At 44.1% G+C, this 18,110-nt stretch overlaps 1 protein-coding gene across 6 annotated transcripts in view; it reads left to right on the top strand.

Annotated features, from left to right (window-relative positions):
- The first annotated feature begins 325 nt into the window (after positions 1 to 325).
- SH3GL3 (SH3 domain containing GRB2 like 3, endophilin A3) overlaps positions 326 to 18,110 on the top strand; it is a 129,642-nt gene continuing 111,857 nt past the window's right edge. For 2 of the 6 annotated variants that reach the window (XM_061394527.1, XM_061394524.1), the window contains exon 1: positions 326 to 751. In XM_061394527.1, the coding sequence (XP_061250511.1) occupies positions 341 to 751 (411 nt within the window). In that variant the 5' untranslated portion in view covers positions 326 to 340. Of the gene's footprint in view, positions 752 to 7,728; positions 8,258 to 18,110 lie in introns of those variants that run through there. The other 4 variants (XM_061394531.1, XM_061394529.1, XM_061394533.1 and 1 more) reach the window with 4 other exon arrangements.

Below are 18,110 nucleotides of genomic sequence, written 5' to 3'. Positions count from 1 at the left end.
TGGAAAAGGTCAGTTTTCATTCCAATCCCAAAGAAAGGCAATGCCAAAGAATGCTCAAACTACCACACAATTGCACTCATCTCACATGCTAGTGTTCTTGCCTTGGAGAATCCCAGGGACGGCGGAGCCTGGTGGGCTGCCGTCTATGGGGTCGCACAGAGTCGGACACGACTGAAGCGACTTAGCAGCAGCAGCAGCAGCAGCACGTGCTAGTAAAGTAATGCTCAAAATTCTCCAAGCCAGGCTTCAGCAATATGCGAACCGCGAACTTCCTGATGTTCAAGCTGGTTTTAGAAAAGGCAGAGGAACCAGAGATTAAATTGCCAACATCCGCTGGATCATGGAAAAAGCAAGAGAGTTCCAGAAAAACAGCTATTTCTGCTTTATTGACTATGCCAAAGCCTTTGACTGTGTGGATCACAATAAACTGTGGACAATTCTGAAAGAGATAGGAATACCAGACCACCTGATCTGCCTCTTGAGAAATCTGTATGCAGGTCAGGAACCAACAGTTAGAACTGGCCATGGAACAACAGACTGGTTCCAAAAAGGAAAAGGAGTTCGTCAAGGCTGTATATTGTCACCCTGTTTATTTAACTTCTATGCAGAGTACATCAGGAGAAACGCTGGACTGGAAGAAACACAAGCTGGAATCAAGATTGCTGGGAGAAATATCAATAACCTCAGATATGCAGATGACACCACCCTTATGGCAGAAAGTAAAGAGGAATTAAAAAGCCTCTTGATGAAGGTGAAAGAGGAGAGTGAAAAAGTTGGCTTAAAGCTCAACATTCAGAAAACGAAGATCATGGCATCCAGTCCCACCACTTCATGGGAAATAGATAGGGAAACAGTGGAAACAGTGTCAGACTTTATTTTTTGGGGCTCCAAAATCACTGCAGATGGTGACTGCAGCCATGAAATTAAAAGACGCTTACTCCTTGGAAGGAAAGTTATGACCAACCTAGATAGCATATTCAAAAGCAGAGACATTACTTTGCCAACAAAGGTTCGTCTAGTCAAGGCTAAGGTTTTTCCTGTGGTCATGTATGGATGTGAGAGTTGGACTGTGAAGAAGGCTGAGCACCGATGAATTGATGCTTTTGAACTGTGGTGTTGGAGAAGACTCTAGAGAGTCCCTTGGACTGCAAGGAGATCCAACCAGTCCATTCTGAAGGAGATCAGCCCTGGGATTTCTTTGGAAGGACTGATGCTGAAGCTGAAACTCCAGTACTTTGGCCACCTCATGTGAAGAGTTGACTCATTGGAAAAGACTCTAATGCTGGGAGGGATTGGGGGCAGGAGGAGAAGGGGACGACAGAGGATGAGATGGCTGGATGGCATCACTGACTCGATGGACGTGAGTCTGAGTGAACTCCGGGAGTTGGTGATGGACAGGGAGGCCTAGCGTGCTTCGATTCATGGGGTCGCAAAGAGTCGGACACGACTGAGTGACTGATCTGATCTGATGACCTAGAATGCTTAACTGAATGTTTTTAGAGTATAGAATAATGGAGTCATGTATTGTGTATAACCATGAAATGGATTAATTCACCAGTTAATTATATTTACTGTCACTTTGTTGATCGTAGCCCTTCACCCAGTCCTCATTTTGAAACACACAAGAATGCTTCAGTGCTTTTCCTCTCCATTTTAAAATGGAAAGATTTCTCTGGTTTTTTCTTGAACTGATCAATTGATTTTCCATCAGCTTCATGTAAAACAATAAGTGAAGAAAATCTATACATTTGTTCCCAGTTGTGGTCTTGCACAAGCAAATTGCCGTGGTGAACATCTGGGATTCATCATATCTGCTCTGTTACCTCATTGATGGGCACATGTCTTTCCCACATGTGCAGAGTGAAGGCCTACAGAGTTACAAGGAAAGCAAAATCATAGCCATGCTCTCAACTTTCTGCTGCAAGCAGGTATGTGGAGATATTAAACTGGGAGAAGGAATGCCTCTGGGTCAAGTTTAGCTAAATACTTGGCATATTGTACCAATGCATTTCATGGGCCAGAGCTCCACCCTTTTATGCACGAGTAACCCACAGTGCCTCCCCAGAACAGAGTCTGGGTGAAAGCTTTTTTTTTTTTTCAGGGAAGAAAAAAGAGAGTAAAGTTGGAAATTGAGAGGCCATGGTTAAAGTAACACTTTAGGATTATTCAAGACTGATGTGTTTGAACTCAGCTCTCCAAAGACAGCCAAGAACTGCAGTCTGAAGCTTATATCATGCCACAGGATTCACGTCATGGAATTCAAGAAAAATGGTAGACATAGATCTATGTCTCTTTGACACTCCCTGACTTTTTATAATACTGTTCTCTAATGACCATGGGCAGTGGGAGCAATTATAACTATGCTCCAGAAATGGCAATTTGCATTTAGAACTGTTTAAGTCTTTGATGCACTAACTTCACATCTGGGGATCCGTTCTAAGGAACTATTCCTAAATACAGAAAGAAGTTCTAATATGGAAAAAGACGTTTCATGTAGCATTATTTAAGTGATGAAAAATTTGGGGGAAAAGCCTTTAAATGAGTAGTAATGGAAAACGATCAAATATAATTTGACATGTCTACATAATTGGTTATTAAGTTGTCATGAGAATAATGTGTGTGAAGACTAGACAGTGTAGAAATGCTCACATAATTAAGAGAATAAAGAAGAAAATAAAGTAGTATGCATAGTCACGATCCTGCTGTTTAAATTTTGCATAGAAAAAGGCTGTGAAAGAAAAACATGCCAAAATATTAAGAGCAGTTGCTTCAGTGGTGATTCCCAAGGTAAAATTTCCTTCTTTTTTTAAAGATATTTTTTATGTGAACCAATATTAAAGTCTTTACTGAATTAGTTATAATATTGTTTCTGTTTTATGTTTTGGTCTTTTGGCCACAAGGCATGTAGGATCTCAACTCCCCAACTAGGGATCAAACCCACACCCCCTGCACTGGGAGGCGAAATCTTAACCACTGGACTACAAGGGAAGTTCCCTGCCTTTTTACTTTTTGATAGCTTCAAATTGTAGGTGTTACTGTGTCACAGAAAATCTATACTTGTGAAAACTTTTGTTTTGAATTTAAAATAATTTCATTATTCTTTTATCTTAGAATTTCTGTTTAAGTTGTCTTCTTCTCTCCATCTTTCCTCCCTTACTTAAAACTCAACACCCTGCATCCTAGTCTCAAACTGGTTCATTTTCTACTTCAGACAAAGGAAAGTGGACTCAGTCTGGTCTCTGGTGGAAGCTTCTCAGCTGGCTGGGGCTAGAGTGTGAGCTGGTTTAAGTTGACGGAGGTGACGAGATGACCCTAGTCCAGGTGCCCTGGCCACTGCTCATTCTAGTCATGCTATGGCTTCCCTAAATGTTTAATTATTGATGCTGATAGAGAATATAAGGTCAAATATTTTATAGAACAATGGTAACCACTAGTGGGTAAAAATTGAGTATATAGCTTCCAAAAATAAAGAAGAAAAAGCAGAGAAAATCTTTGAAACAAATAGATACTAGTGATAAAAGGAGCTATTTTTTTTTAAGTTATTTATTTGGCTGTGCCAGGTCTTTAGTTGTGGCATGTGGGATCTAGTTCTCTGACCAGAGATTGAACCTGGGCTCTCTGCATTGGGAGTGCAGAGTCCTAGCCACTGGGCCACTAGAGAAGTCCCAAGGGAGCTATTTGAAGGGAGGCAGGGACAGATAACATGCACGATGGAATAATATTTGGAGACGCTAATCTGTAAGCTTCCTTTCCTGTCAATCCCCTGCCCAAGGCTCTTCTGCTCCTGCCCACACAGACAGATGTGTCATTCATGACCCGGCCAGGCATGAGGACTGCCTAATTGACAAGCTGGCCTGACCACAAGACAAGAGAGATGTGAATGCACACCAGCATTGTTCTCTGTGGACCAGGGAAGGGAAAGGGGAAGAGGGAGCCAAGTACTATAAGGAAAGGAACACAGGAGAACACCCAAACCTCTGGCAAAACATGGGCCATCTGTCCAGAGTGCTATGACAGCATGCCTCTTTGTCATGGACCTTGAAGATCATCAAGAGCCCAAATTAGGGTGATGCTTGTTTGTGCCTCAAGACTCTCCCATTGGTTTCATTCCATGCAGACAACCCTGTCAAATAGCCCCAGACATCTGTATTCTCTTCCTCTAAGCAGGTTGAGGAGCTATGGGCCTTTGGGCCCTGGAGGGTTGATGGTGATGTAAAAGGCAAACCGTGAATTGGCCAACATGACTCCAGTTCGTGGGACTTTGACATCTCCCTCTAAACTAGGAACTTCAGTAGAACACATGCTTCCTCTACCCATGAACTTAAAAACTATACCCTAGAAACCGAGAATACACATTATTTCTAACCTCTGTGGTACATTTATAAAAGGTAACATAATAGACTATGTTGAAAGAAAAGAACTTTAAAGACATGTTTGACAATAGTACCACAAGTCTCAAATTTCATACACCATGAATAAGAAAAATCAAACCACCTAGAAAAGGTTTTTAAAAATTTGGATCAAATGGTAATTTCCTCTTTGTAACTGCAATTACAAATTTATTTAGAACACAAGCAGAAGAGCTATATTATATAATGAAAACTGTGAAACCAAAGCCATATGGAGGGGGAAAATTCATAGCTTTACATATGCCGACTATAAAACCAGAAAGTATAACGAATAAATAAAACACATTCAACTGAAGGAATGAAGGGATCCCTAGATAAACATTAGTGGGCATTTGTGTTTTGTTTGTAGGCAACTGTTTTTGGCTGCCTAGCTTCTGAAGCTTCTTCTCCTATCAGGGCAATCCACCATGATGTTGGTCTTCGACCTGGAGAGCTGGGGCAGAACATCTAGACTTAGTTGATCAGATGCTGCTCCTTGGAACTAGAACTTTGAACCTGGAATGAGTGCCTAAAAGAAATAAGCAGCTTAGTGGTCATTCTGGTAGCCGAAGCCTGAACGTGTGGTACAACCAGCACATCACAACAAGCTGGGCATCTGACCACTCAGATTCCTAGTTTCTGCTCATCCCCCCACCTGGTTCCCTACAACCTCTGAACAGCTGGGCTACGTGATATCCTTCTCCAGTACATTCTTCTTCCTGTCTAGGGTCAGTTTCTACTGTGAATAACTTCAATCCCCTGAACAAAACAGAAGGAAGGAATGTTTAATAAAGACATAAATTAACGAGAGAAAAAAAGCCATAGCAATGATGAATAAACTCAAGTTTATATTGGTTGTTTTAAACAACCAATAAAACTGGCAAGTTTCTGAGAATTATCACAGAAAAAATTAAGAAAAGTTGCAAATGCTTATACGAAGGAAAAATGTATATGAATGATTCTGAAGTTAAGAAATGATGAGACTATGATGACAGTTCTACACTTGATAAAATTAAGAGATCAATTACTGAAATTAACTGAACTGGAATGTGCTGTTAACCAAGGGAAAAAGGTTAAAAAGTTTTATTAATAAAATATTCAAACCCCTCCCCCCCCCCTTCCCGAGGGCGGAAGACTTAAGGAGACTTAAGGAGAAAGTAAGGAGAGTGACTTAAGGAGAAATTACTTCAAACCTGTTTTATTTAAATGACTCCTGGACACAGCGCAAGAAGGCGGATGAGCCTCTTCCAGGTGGCCCTGGCCCCTAGTTGCCCTTGCATTATTAGTAGCAGTTCCCCTGGAGCAGAGCCTGCTGTTGAGTGGCGGTCAGCCAGTTGTATGAACAGGTCATCTTGCTATACTCTTGGGACCTAGCTGTTACAGTCCTCACACCTGTCAGTTACCTATCTGTGGCTGGTGTCAGCTGTATGTAGGTCATTCGAGCACTTGCGCAAGTCATGCTAATTAACCTCTGGATGGCTGCCTTTATCTCCTTCACTAGGTTCCTTCATTACCTCCCCTATCCGAGGAAGAATGCTCCTATTCCCACCCTCCAAAGGGAGAGTGAGGGAACTTAGGCACAGGGAGACGTAGATACTAGCCGATCCTCACTAGGATGACCTCAGGAATAAGGGAGTTGGGAGCTAATGTCAAAGGAGAGGCTGTGTGACTTTTATCCTGGAGAAATGCAGATATCAGGAGTGGATGCCAGGGAACAGGTGTAAACCGGGGCTCTGAGAGTCCCTTGGACTGCAAGGAGATCAAACCAGTCCATCCTAAAGGAAATCAGTCCTGAACGTTCATTGGAAGGACTGATGCTGAAGCTGAAACTCCAATACCACTGGCCACCTGATGCGAAGAACTGACTCCTTGGAAAAGACCCTGATGCTGGGAAAGATTGAAGGCAGGAGGAGAAGGGGATGACAGAGGATGAGATGGTTGGATGGCATCACCGACTTCATGGACATGAGTTTGAGCAAGTTCCAGGAGTTGGTGAAGGACAGGGAAGCCTGGTGTGCTGGGGTCGCAAAGAGTCGGACACAACTGAGCAACTGAACTGAACTGAACTGAACTTGTCATTGCAGATGGGATCTGTTGAAGGTGCAGAAGGAGGAGCTTCTTTCTTTTAGGTGCAGACTGGAGGAGGAATATGCTTGTTTCTTTCAGTGTTAGGTTTTGCTAAAAGTGGTTTCTAGGTCTTGGGGGCCCTAGCGACCTTCGGGGGTTTCCCTGGGGGCTCAGATGGTAAAGAATCTGCCTGCAATGTGGGATACCTGGGTTCTATCCCTGGATTGGGAAGATCCCCTGGAGGAGGGCATGACAACCCATTCCAGTATTTTTGCCTGGAGAATTCCCATGGATGGTGGAGCCTGGAGGGCTACAGTCCATGGGGTCACAAAGAGTCAGACATGACTGAGTAACTAATTCAGGGACCTTTGGAGGCCAGCTTCCAGCTCAGATGCTGGCCTGTTGGGTGCAGCTCTGATTTGAAGGTCAATGGGATGCTTCAGATCCCTGGCTAGGCCTCCATGCACATGGGTGCTATGACCTCCATGCAAAAGGGTGCCCTGTAGCTGACATGGCAAGACTTACCGAGGGAGCTGGTCTCCTCCTGGGGTGAGTTCCCCTGGATACAGAGAGCTTCCTTTAAGGCTCCTTGGAGACAGTTGCTCTTAATATAGTTGACAGTGGGTAAGTGCTGTATGGAGGCAGCATCTTATTTAATAAATTACCCAGTAACCCTTGGGCTCCTAGAGTGCCGGATTGCACCCAGAAAAAGCATCCGGTGGGGTTGAGAAGAAACAAGATGTGCCGCCCACAGACCAATTCCTCCTATTACAGATTCTGTGTTCTGTTACCTTTCTCTCCCCTTAAGTTTTTTACTGTTCCTGGGGTTTTAAGGGAAGAATGCTGCAGTGGTTTGCCATTCCCTTCTCCAGTGGACCACTTGGACGGCAAGGAGATCAAACCAGTCAATCCTAAAGGAAATCAATCCTGAATATTCATTGGAAGGACGGATACTTTGGCCGCCTGATAGGAAGAGCACATTAGCAAAGACCCTGATACTGGGAAAGATTGAAGGCAGGAGGAGAAGGGGACGACAGAGGACGAGTTGGTTGGATGACATCACCGATTTAACAGACATGAGTTTGAGCAGGCTCCGGGAGATGGCGAAGGACAGGGAAGCCTGATGTGCTTCAGCCGGACACAACTGAGCGACTGAACAACAAGGCGTATTACGGGGCTCCGGCATTGCAGACAGATTCTTTACCATCTGAGCCACCAGGGAAGCCTGTATTATGAAGGCGTCCGTTTTTAAAAACAGAAACCTACCAAAAATGCCCCTGAGGGCGGCGACATTGTCCAGAAGCATAGAGAGGTGATTCCTCTGTCCCATCCAGGGCAGTCCTATGGCAGATGCATCCGGTCCCACGCCCTGCAGACAGTCCTGTATGGCTCTGCTCTCCGGACCCGGGGACATCCCCACGCAGCCCAGCTTCGCAGGCCCATTTTCTCCGCAGCTCCAGTACTCCCGGGTCTCCACGCAACAATGAAGCGTGGGCGGCCCCAGCGGCCTTATTTGCATATCTCCGCGGCTTGGCCAATGGGCTGCGTAGGGGCTTTGGAACGCAGTGTTGCCATCGGCGTGCGCGCGTGTGTGCGCGTGTGACAGCGGCTGTGGCCGTGGCCGTGGCCGTGGGAGGCCGGCCCGGCGGAGCCCAGCCGCGCGGGGACCGGCCCCGGCGCCCGCTCCTCCAGCGGATCGCGGCCGCGTGGCCCGGCCGAGTCCAGGGACCAGCAGCCTCGGCCGCTGCGCCGTCGCGATGTCGGTGGCGGGGCTGAAAAAGCAGTTCCACAAAGCCAGCCAGGTAGGGACGCACGGAGGAGGGAGGGAGGAGGGCTAGGGGAGCAGCGGTCCCGTCGAGGCTCCGGGGCTTCTGAGGCTCCGGCGCCCTTAGGGGCCTCTTTTAGGGCTCGATTTCTTCCCGCCTAAGCGGGCTCGGGGGTGGAGAGAGGGGCCGCCGGCTCTCCTCCGCTTCTTGGCGCCTCCTTCTTGCCAGTCCCCGGCCCCCCTGCTCCATCCCCAGCCACTGAAATTCCGAGAGGTTCTCGGGAGGGGAGACCGGAGGTGGCGGGTCGCAGGGGCTCGGGCGAGCAGAGACTGGGCGTCCCGAGGCCTGGAGGCTCTGCTCCGTGCCTCTATTCCCGGACCCGCGCCGGGAGGAGGACCACAGAGAGTGCAGGGCCTGCAGGGCCTCCCTCGAGTCCCCCACCTTTTGGTTGGGAGACCCCCCACCCCAGGGCACGTCCTGCCACCCCGGGGCAGGCGCGGGCGTCGGTGGATCCGGGGATGCTGTGTACTTGGCTCTCCCGGCCTGGAGATGGACCCCGCCTGCCTGACTGCCCGCAGCTCCGGGCTGGGCTGTCTACAGCCGTCCTTCCTCCCGCATAGTCTTCCCGGTGTCGGCCCGGGCCTGGGCACCAGGCTCCTGTTCTCTAAGAGCTGTCTGTTTTGTGGGAAGACGCTGAGACAGACACGTAAACATATAGTGTTGGACACACCTCCACGCACAGTGGATGGCAGATAATAAGATGGGGCATCAGGGAGAACTTACCGGAGGAAGAGCCGCGTCATTTGAAAATTAAATATGAGAAGGAATTGTGGTGGAGGGTGTGGGTGGAAAGGATAGGAGTTCTGAACAGAGGAAACAGGAAGACAGGCAAGCTGGCATGTGATTGGTGTGTGTATGTGTGTCTGGATGTCTGTTGACAAGCAAATTTATATTCTAAGATTTCAGTCTCCCAGCCATGGCAGAACTCACATTGTAAAATCAACCCTACACCGGAACTGCTGGGTCTTTTGGACAAATTTCATTCAGAATTCACATTTCTGGTGAGGTCTTATCTTGCCTCTTTCACACAGGGGTCCCTGAAAAGCAGTTGGAATTAGAGGATTCTTTTCTGTCTGTCTCATGTTGAAAAGTGCTGCCTGTTCTCTCACTCACATCCCTTCCATGAAGAAACTGGGTGGTGTGCAGTTTGCAGCTGGGGATGCTGGGAGGTTGGTGGTACTGTTGGGGTAATGAGGAATCCTGGATGAGGGGCCAATTAGGTGACCAGGGAGATGGTGGGGTCATTGCAGGTGGGCTTTGGGCACTTCGAAAAATCCATGAGATACTCAGATGACTCTGGCCTGGGGGCTAGTGGGTGAGATCCAGATTGGAGCTATGGACTTGGGGGGATTTCCAGCCTCAGTCAGATTTAAAAATATAAGTGCAAATGGAAGTCAAAAAATGCACAGTGAGTTATACTCATAGACTGTAGGGAGCACCCACATTTAGGGACAGTGTTTAGGCCGGGACTTGATAAGCAGTGACCACTCAATAAATATTTATTGGATAAGTGAAAGTGTGGGAGTGGAGAAGCACAAGAAGGGAAGAACTAGTAGAATGGAGGAGAGAGGAGTATCATGGAAACCTAAGAAGTGGGTGCATTTAAAGGTGGGAGCAGGGACTTCCCTGGTGGTGTAAGGTTTATGACTCTGCACTTCCAGAGTAGGGGGTGTGGGTTTGATCCCTGGTAGGGGAACTAAGATCCCACATGTGATGCAGCCAGAAGGTAAAAATAAAATAAAAGGTGGGAGCAGTTAGTGAATCTGCCTTGAGCTCAGTACTGAAGGGTGGGCAGCCTGGAGGCTACTGCCTCTGTGTTCAGGGCAGTGTCAGCTTAATCACTAGCTAGCTAGGCTTGCTACAGGAGCTTTCTTAGCTCAGTTGCTCATTCGTGTCTGCCTCTTTGCCACCCCATGGAGTGCAGCTTGCTAGGCTTCCCTGTCCTTCACCACCTCCCAGAGTTTGCTCAAATTCACATCCATTGAGTTGGTGATGCCATTCAACCATCTCATCCTCTGCAGGGTACTAACATCTTTTGAAAGATATTCTTTTATTGAGAATAGACTTCACAGGAGCAAACCTTAGAGATGAACAGGACACAGCCCTAAGAGGATTGAAATTGGTTTCTGACCACTAGCCAGAGTGAATGGTTGAAATCCCAGGAAGTTACTGACATTGGTAAATAATATGCTAAAGATAAGGTCGTTTAGTTAAACTACTCATCAGTCCATTAAAAAAGGAAATGAGCAAAGGGTCTAATTTAGTCTTTTTGCATGAACCGAAATCTTTTTGTGACTTTATCTGAAAAGAAAGACATCATGGATTCTCTCTGGGCTTTGCAAATCACATTTTGTCAAAGTGCTTAATAGATATGGATATGTTTTTATCTGTTCTGAAAGTCTTTCTAAGAAATCTTGCAGTGGGACAGATTTGGTGGAGAAATTAGACCAGGCTTAATATAATAAGAGGGAGCACGATCATAAAAAGTGCCAGATGTTCTTCCCAGGCAACATTTTAACAGCAGGTTTTAATTCACATAGAACTTTCCCAGGGCTGGGGAAAGGGAGGCTGGGATGATGTCAATGGTTTAATAATTCCCAGGGATCCAGGCCTGGCTGTGCCACTGACCAGATCTGTGACCTGGGAAACATGATTTAACCCATCTGTATAGTGAATTAGACGATTTAGAAGCTGTATGCGTGCATGCTCAGTCATGTCTGACTCTCTGCAACCCCTTGGACTGTAGCCCCTTAGGCTCCTCTGTCCATGGGATTTCTCAGGCAAGAATACTGGAGTGGGTTGCCATTTCCTCCTTCAGGGGATCTTCCTGACCCTGGGATGGAACCCAGGTCTCCTGCATTGGCAGGCTGATTTTTTACCGCTGAGCCACCGGGGAAACCCTTAGAAGCTATGTTCCTATTCTAAAATTTCTTGGGATGATCACACAACTCTGTAAATATGCTAAGAAAAACCATTGAATTATAGACTTTAAGTTGTGAATTGTATAGTATATAAATTATATCTCAAGAAAGTATATAACTAACTATATCTCTATCTTTATATCTAATATATCTCAGTTCTGAAATTGTTAAGTAATTCGCTTAAAGTATTTCAGAGAAAGATAAAGATTATAAAGTGTGTCTTTTATAAATTAGGGAACCAAGACCTTGACAAATTGAGATGATTTTTCTTAATGATAGAAAAGGTGAAATAACTTATAACTTCCTGGTTAAGCGCTCTGGCTTTCTTGATACCTTACCTATCTCTGCAGGAAAAAAAAAAAGTCCCCTTACTTTACAGAGAATGAAGAACTCTAAATCCCAGGGATTATGTATCATTTTGGCAGCACATGGAGACTAAAAGGAAAGAGGAAGAAATCAACTAAAATGAGAAGAGTGCAAGTTGAGCTAATAACAAAATTTAATTAATCCTTTCCTTCAACATTTGGGATTATAACCCAAGTGTCCCAAGATCATAATTAAATACTTCTTTCTCTTGAAAAGGTTTTTTTAGTAGAGAGGTTTACTCTTCTACTGGTAGGGATGCAGTTTGAGTTATTAGAGATAAATAAAAATAGCTTGGGCTTCCCTGGTGGCTCAGATGGTAAAAAATCTGCCTGCAATGCAGGAGACCTGGGTTTGATTCCTGGGTGGGGAAGATTCCCTGAGAAGGGAATGGCAACCCACTCTAGTATTCTTGCCTGGAGAATTACATGGACAGAGGAGCCTTGTGGGCTACAGTCCATGGGGTTGCAAAGAGTCGGACTGAGTGACTAACACACATACACAAATAGCTTAGAAAGGTCATGTGGTTTCTTGTTAAGTGGTGTGCCTGACCAATAAAAATGTAACTCATAATAATTATATGTCGCCACTCATTGATTTGTATTAATTATGTTCACTTCATAGTAATTTTCTTGACAGCATTTTATTTTGGTTGCAGGATGCTTAGGCCACATCTGTGCTTACTGTGACATGGACACTGTTCTAATAGCTGTATTTGTTCCCTTTCTGCACTTCTAGGAGCCTGGTTCCCCATCCCATGAAAGCCTGATTTTATTCTTTCCTCTTGTTCTTCTTGCCCCAAACTAACCAACTAGTGAGGACACAAGAGGGGTGATGACCCTTCATGTTAAATTTCCTTGTTTTTACCCTTACGTAGCAGTGTTCTATCACGTGACCCAGAAACACAATAGGGTGTGGGGAGCTCCTAACAAAAGCTTTTTTTTGGTAATTTCCCCCTCTTTCCCTTTTGATGCCTGAATCAGAAAAATGATGAGTGGTCCTAGGGGCCAAGACATTCTCTCTGTAATGACTAAGTGCACAGGCTGGCCATTTATGGGTAAATATAGAGAAGGATATTCTTTGTAAATTATGAGAATCTCTAGGGAGGCGGTGAATGTCTCTTGTTTCATTTTCTCATTAGAGAGAAAGATAAAAATGCACTTTGCAAAGTCCATAATGATTCTTTGTGTTTTATGTAGGTGCATCAGAAAATGTGTTAAGCTGAAACTTGCTTACTCCTTTCCACATAGACTGCTTGATAAATTAATCCTTGGATCTATGTGTTAACCATATATTTTTAACTTGGGATGCTAGAGTAGATGCTGAAACTAAATTGGTTTTAATTTTTTAATCTCTGAAGAACGCAGTATAATTCAAGCATTTCTTACCACTGATGCCTTTTCTCTAAAGTAAATGTAATTTAGGCTATCTCTTAGAATTTCATTAAAAATGCATTTAAAAGCAGAAATTTTTTTTGTGTGTGTATGGATATACTATTTGTTTCAGATTAATTTTTCAACTTTATTAAAAAAATGACTAAATTATATTTCCCCAAATTAAGTGGGGGGTGTGTGTGTGTGTGTATGTTATGTATTTGGAGGTTGCTATTGTTGTCATACTTTACCCAGAAAATGAAACTGCCAATAAACAGAACCAATACACGACTTTATTTAACTAAATAATAGGTGAATGTATTCTGGAGATTCTACATCAGCCAAGTGAGAATACCTAGATTTTGGTCTCCTGTGTTGCAGGCAGATTCTTTACCAACTGAGCTATAAGGGAAGCCCTTACTTTTCGCTAGAAACCTGGGAAAGTGTTAAATTGGGGAAAAGAATCTGGAGGAATCCAGTTGGTATTGGGAAGACATTGCTGCAATTCTGTTTGAGTTCTTCTGTGAGATGCCTTTATTATGAGCTCTTCCCTTGCAATTCCCAGGCTCATCCCCACTTGTTATCACCACAGCACCAGCCGCAGTGACCTTCCTGAGCCCAGTGTCCTCCCTTCTGACTTTGTCACTCATCGGGTGGTAGTGTCTTTCTGCCCGGCATTTGGCTAAGTCTTTCTCAAGTACTGACATCACCAGGTGCTTTGCCAGATCAAATCATCCATCAGTGGTAGAAGCTGCTGCTGTTTCAGGCCGGAGAGCGTGGGTACTCCCTACTGATGCACCTGATATCTGAGTCATACGTCCTCATCTCAATCTGTGTTCCTCCTTGCTCTTGGGCAGAGACTGCCTTGTCTGGGTGTTGTGACCTCCAAGTTGCTGAGTCTGAGGGTCACTTCCCCAGCTGACGCTCCGCAGCTTTTGACCCAGCGTACTGTGCTCTGCTTACAAGCCCTTCTACGCTTCTGTGGTTTTCCTCTGGCTTCAATGGCTGTTGCTTCAAATCTCCTTTAATGGCTCCTTCTCGTCCCCCTTGAGCCCTAAATCCTGGAGTGCCCCAGGGCTCTGGCTTGGAATAGCTCCTCTTTTTCTCAACCTTGAACTCTCCCAAGGTGTTTTATCCAGCCTCACGGATTTATAAACGATCTAAACATTGATTACTCTCTAAATTATGTTTCTGGCCTAGATTCTCCTCCTGATCACAGACGAATAACAGACTTCTAAGTCTAACTGCCTACAGCATCTCACTTGTTGGATGTTTAAAAGGCTGTCAGACTTAAGATGTTCAAACCTGAACTCTTAATTTTCTCTACCCCAACCTGTTTTTCTGTTGGTGGTTCCTATTTAAGTCAGTTGTACCAACATGTGTTCAGCTGCTCAAGCAAAATAAGACAAAACCAAGATTCATCTTTGATTGCTTTCTTCCTCTCATCCCTAATTCATCAGAAAGTGGTAATAACTCTTGGTTTTATTTTCAAAATACATCCTTCTTCCGTTTATCTCTTTCTGGCTCTGCTTCTACTATCCTTCTCTGACTGTCACCTCTTGCCCACATGGTTGCTGGAGCCTCCTCACCAATTTCTAGAACTTTGGAACCTAGCAGCTTCCTACCAGGTACAGTCCATTGACCCACAGTGACCTGAATGCTCTTCTGAAAATGTAGCTCAGACCGTGTCATTCTGTGAATGTAATGGAGACTGCTTACAAGTCTTCAGTGCTTCAGTGACATCCAGCTGTGTTTAGTATAAACCCCAAGCTTCCTCCTCTGGCCTGTGAAGCCTCACATAACCTGGCCTCTCCCTTCCTTCTCCTGCTGCCATTGAGCCACACCGGCCTCTTTGCTCCTTTAATGTGCTAAGGTCTTCTTTGCTTTGGGCCTTTGCCAGAGCTGTTCCCTCAGCCTAGCATGCCTTTCCGCTAGATCTTTGCAAAGTGTTTCCTTATTGTTGTTTAGATCATAGCACAGATTAAAGGCCACTTTGTCAGAAACGTCTTCCTGACCATGCAATTCAAATAGCACATGCCCTCTCTATCACGTTGCGTAACTTTTAAAAAATATTTTTAAAATGATTTATTTATTTATTTTTGGCTGTGCTGGGTCTTTGTTGCTGTGCACGGGCTTTTCTCTAGTTGAGGCGAGCCGGGGCTACTCTCTAGCTGCGATGTATGAGCTTCTCACTGAAGTGGCTTCTCTTGTGGATCACGGGCTCTAGGGTGCTCAGACTTCAGTAGTCGCAGCTCCCAGGCTCTGGAGCACTGACTCAATAGTTGTGGCACAGGGGCTCAGTTGCTCGGAGGCATGTGGGATCCTCCTAGATTAGGGATAGAATCCATGTCTCCTGCGTTGGTAGGCGGATTCTTTACCACTGAGCCACCGGGGAAGCCCACGTTGCTTAACTTAAAACAAAACTGTATCATAAATATTTTGATATTTTGATGACTATATTCAGTACAGATGCTTTCCTTTCTAATCCCATGTATTCTTATTTTAAAAATATATTTAAACTTGGGGGATAATTGCTTTACAATGTTACGTTGGTTTCTGTATGATGTGAATCAGCTAATGGTTTGTCATGGATTTTTTGTTTCTATATGAAATATTGGCCTTTATTTTTTGCACTGTGTCTAATTTCAGTATCAGGTAATACTGCTTTAATAAAATGAATTGGGAAGTGCTCATTCTTCTGTTTTCTGGAAGAAATTACATAAAACTTACGTTAATTCTTTTTTAGACATTTAGTAGAATTTTCCAGTAAAACCATCTGGGCTTGGAGATTTCTCCTTTGAGAACTTCATTAGTTTGTGATTTTTTAAGGAATCAATCCATTTCATTTAGGGTTATCAGATTTATGTGTGGAGAATTATACGTAGTATTCTTCTCTTAATCATTATCAGTTCCCTTATTCTATGTGTATAGAGTTGACTTTTGCTACTGGTAATTCCATACCTTCAGCCTTTTTCTCTATCAGTCTTACTAGAGGTTTGTCAGTTATATTGATCTTTTCAGAGAACCAGGTTGTTATTTCATTTTTTCCGTTGTTTCGCTTTTTCAATTTCATTGATTTCTGCTCTTGTTTTATTATTTCCTTCCTTTTACTTGCTTGGATTTATTTTGTTCTTTTTATAGATTCTTAAGGGAAGCAGATTATTGATTGGAGACCTTTTTTCTAACGTATGCAGTGAGTGCTATGTATTTTCCTCTCAGCACTGGTTTAGTTGCATTTCACTCTTTTTGATGTATTTTATTCATTTGATGTATGAACATATATATATGTATATGTGTGTGTGTTGCATCTTCTTGTTGGATTGATCCTTTTATCATTCTGTTATGCCCTTACTTATCTCCTTTTACAGTCTCTGCTTTAAATCTATTTTGAAGTCCCTTTTCTTTTTTGTGTGTTTGTGTTCATTATAGATTTTGTTATCCTGAGGTTTATATATGTGATGTGAAAATCACTCAGTTGTGTCTGACTCTTTGCAACTCCATGGATTATACAGTCCATGGAATGTAGTCCATGGAATTCTCCAGGCAAGAATACTGGAGTGGGTAGCTGTTCCCTTCTCCAGGGGATCTTCCCAACCCAGGATCGAACCCGGGTCTCCCACATTGCAGGCGGATTCTTTACCAGCTGAAATTTATATATAACAGCGTATATATACATGATTAAGTTGATAACCTCTTAAGCTTGCATGCATTTTAACAATCTTGCATTTCTACTCCCCCTCACTTCGCATTTAATAATTTTGACTTGTATTTATATCTTTTTAACATTTACCTACTTTTTGTGGATATTTTGTCATTGTTCAGTTGTTCAGTCATGTCCAACTCTCTGCAACCCCACGGACTACAGCACACCAGGTTCCCCTGTCCTTCACTATCTCCTGGAGTTTGCTCAAACTCATGTCCATTGAGTTGGCTCTTTGCATCAGGTGGCCAAAGTATTGGAGCTTCAGCTTCAGCATCAGTCCTTCCAATGAATATTCAGGGTTGATTTCCTTTAGGATGGACTGGTTTGATCTCCTTGCAGTCCAAAGGACTCTCTCAAGAGTATTCTCCAGCACCACAGTTCAAAAGCATCAGTTCTTCAGTGCTCAGCCTTCTTTATGGTCCAACTCTCACATATGTACATGACTACTAGAAAAATCATAGCTTTGACTATATGGACCTTAGTTGGCAATATGAAATCTTTGCTTTCTAATATGCAGAGTACATCATGAGAAACGCTGGGCTGGAAGAAGCACAAGTTGGAATCAAGATTGCCGGGAGAAATATCAATAACCTCAGATATGCAGATGACACCACCCTTATGGCAGAAAGTGAAGAGGAACTAAAAAGCCTCTTGATGAAGGTGAAAGAGGAGAGTGAAAAAGTTGGCTTAAAACTCAACATTCAGAAAACTAAGATCATGGCATCCAGTCTCATCACTTCATGGCAAATAGATGGGTAAACAGTGGAAACAGTGTCAGACTTTATTTTTTGGGGCTCCAGAATCACTGCACATGGTGACTGCAGCCATGAAATTAAAAGATGCTTACTTCTTGGAAGAAAAATTATGACCAACCTAGATAGCATATTCAAAAGCAGAGACATTACTTTGCCAACAAAGGTCCGTCTAGTCAAGGCTATGGTTTTTCCAGTGGTCAGGTATGGATGTGAGAGTTGGACTGTGAAGAAACCTGAGCGCCAAAGAATTGATGCTTTTGAACTGTGGTGTTGGAGAAGACTCCTGAGAGTCCCCTGGACTGCAAGGAGATCCTGGGTGTTCTTTGGAAGGAATGGTGCTAAAGCTGAAACTCCAGTACTTTGGCCACCTCATGCGAAGAGTTGACTCATTGGAAAAGACTCTGATGCTGGGAGGGATTGGGGGCAGGAGGAGAAGGGGACGCCAGAGGATGAGATGGCTGGATGGCATCACCGACTCGATGGATGTGAGTCTGAGTGAACTCCGGGAGTTGGTGATGGACAGGGAGGCCTGGCGTGCTGCGATTCATGGGGTTGCAAAGAGTCGGACATGACTGAGCGACTGAACTGAACTGAACTGAGGTTCATCATAGCTTTTCTTCCAAGGAGCAAGTATCTTTTAATTTCATGGCAGAAGTCACCATTTGTAGTGATTTTGGGGCCTAAGAAAACAAAGTCTGTCACTGTTTCCATTAC

This window comes from Bos javanicus, chromosome 21 (assembly GCF_032452875.1).
Source record: "Bos javanicus breed banteng chromosome 21, ARS-OSU_banteng_1.0, whole genome shotgun sequence".
Taxonomy (NCBI): domain Eukaryota; kingdom Metazoa; phylum Chordata; class Mammalia; order Artiodactyla; family Bovidae; genus Bos; species Bos javanicus.
This window is presented reverse-complemented; position numbering and strand designations above follow the sequence as displayed.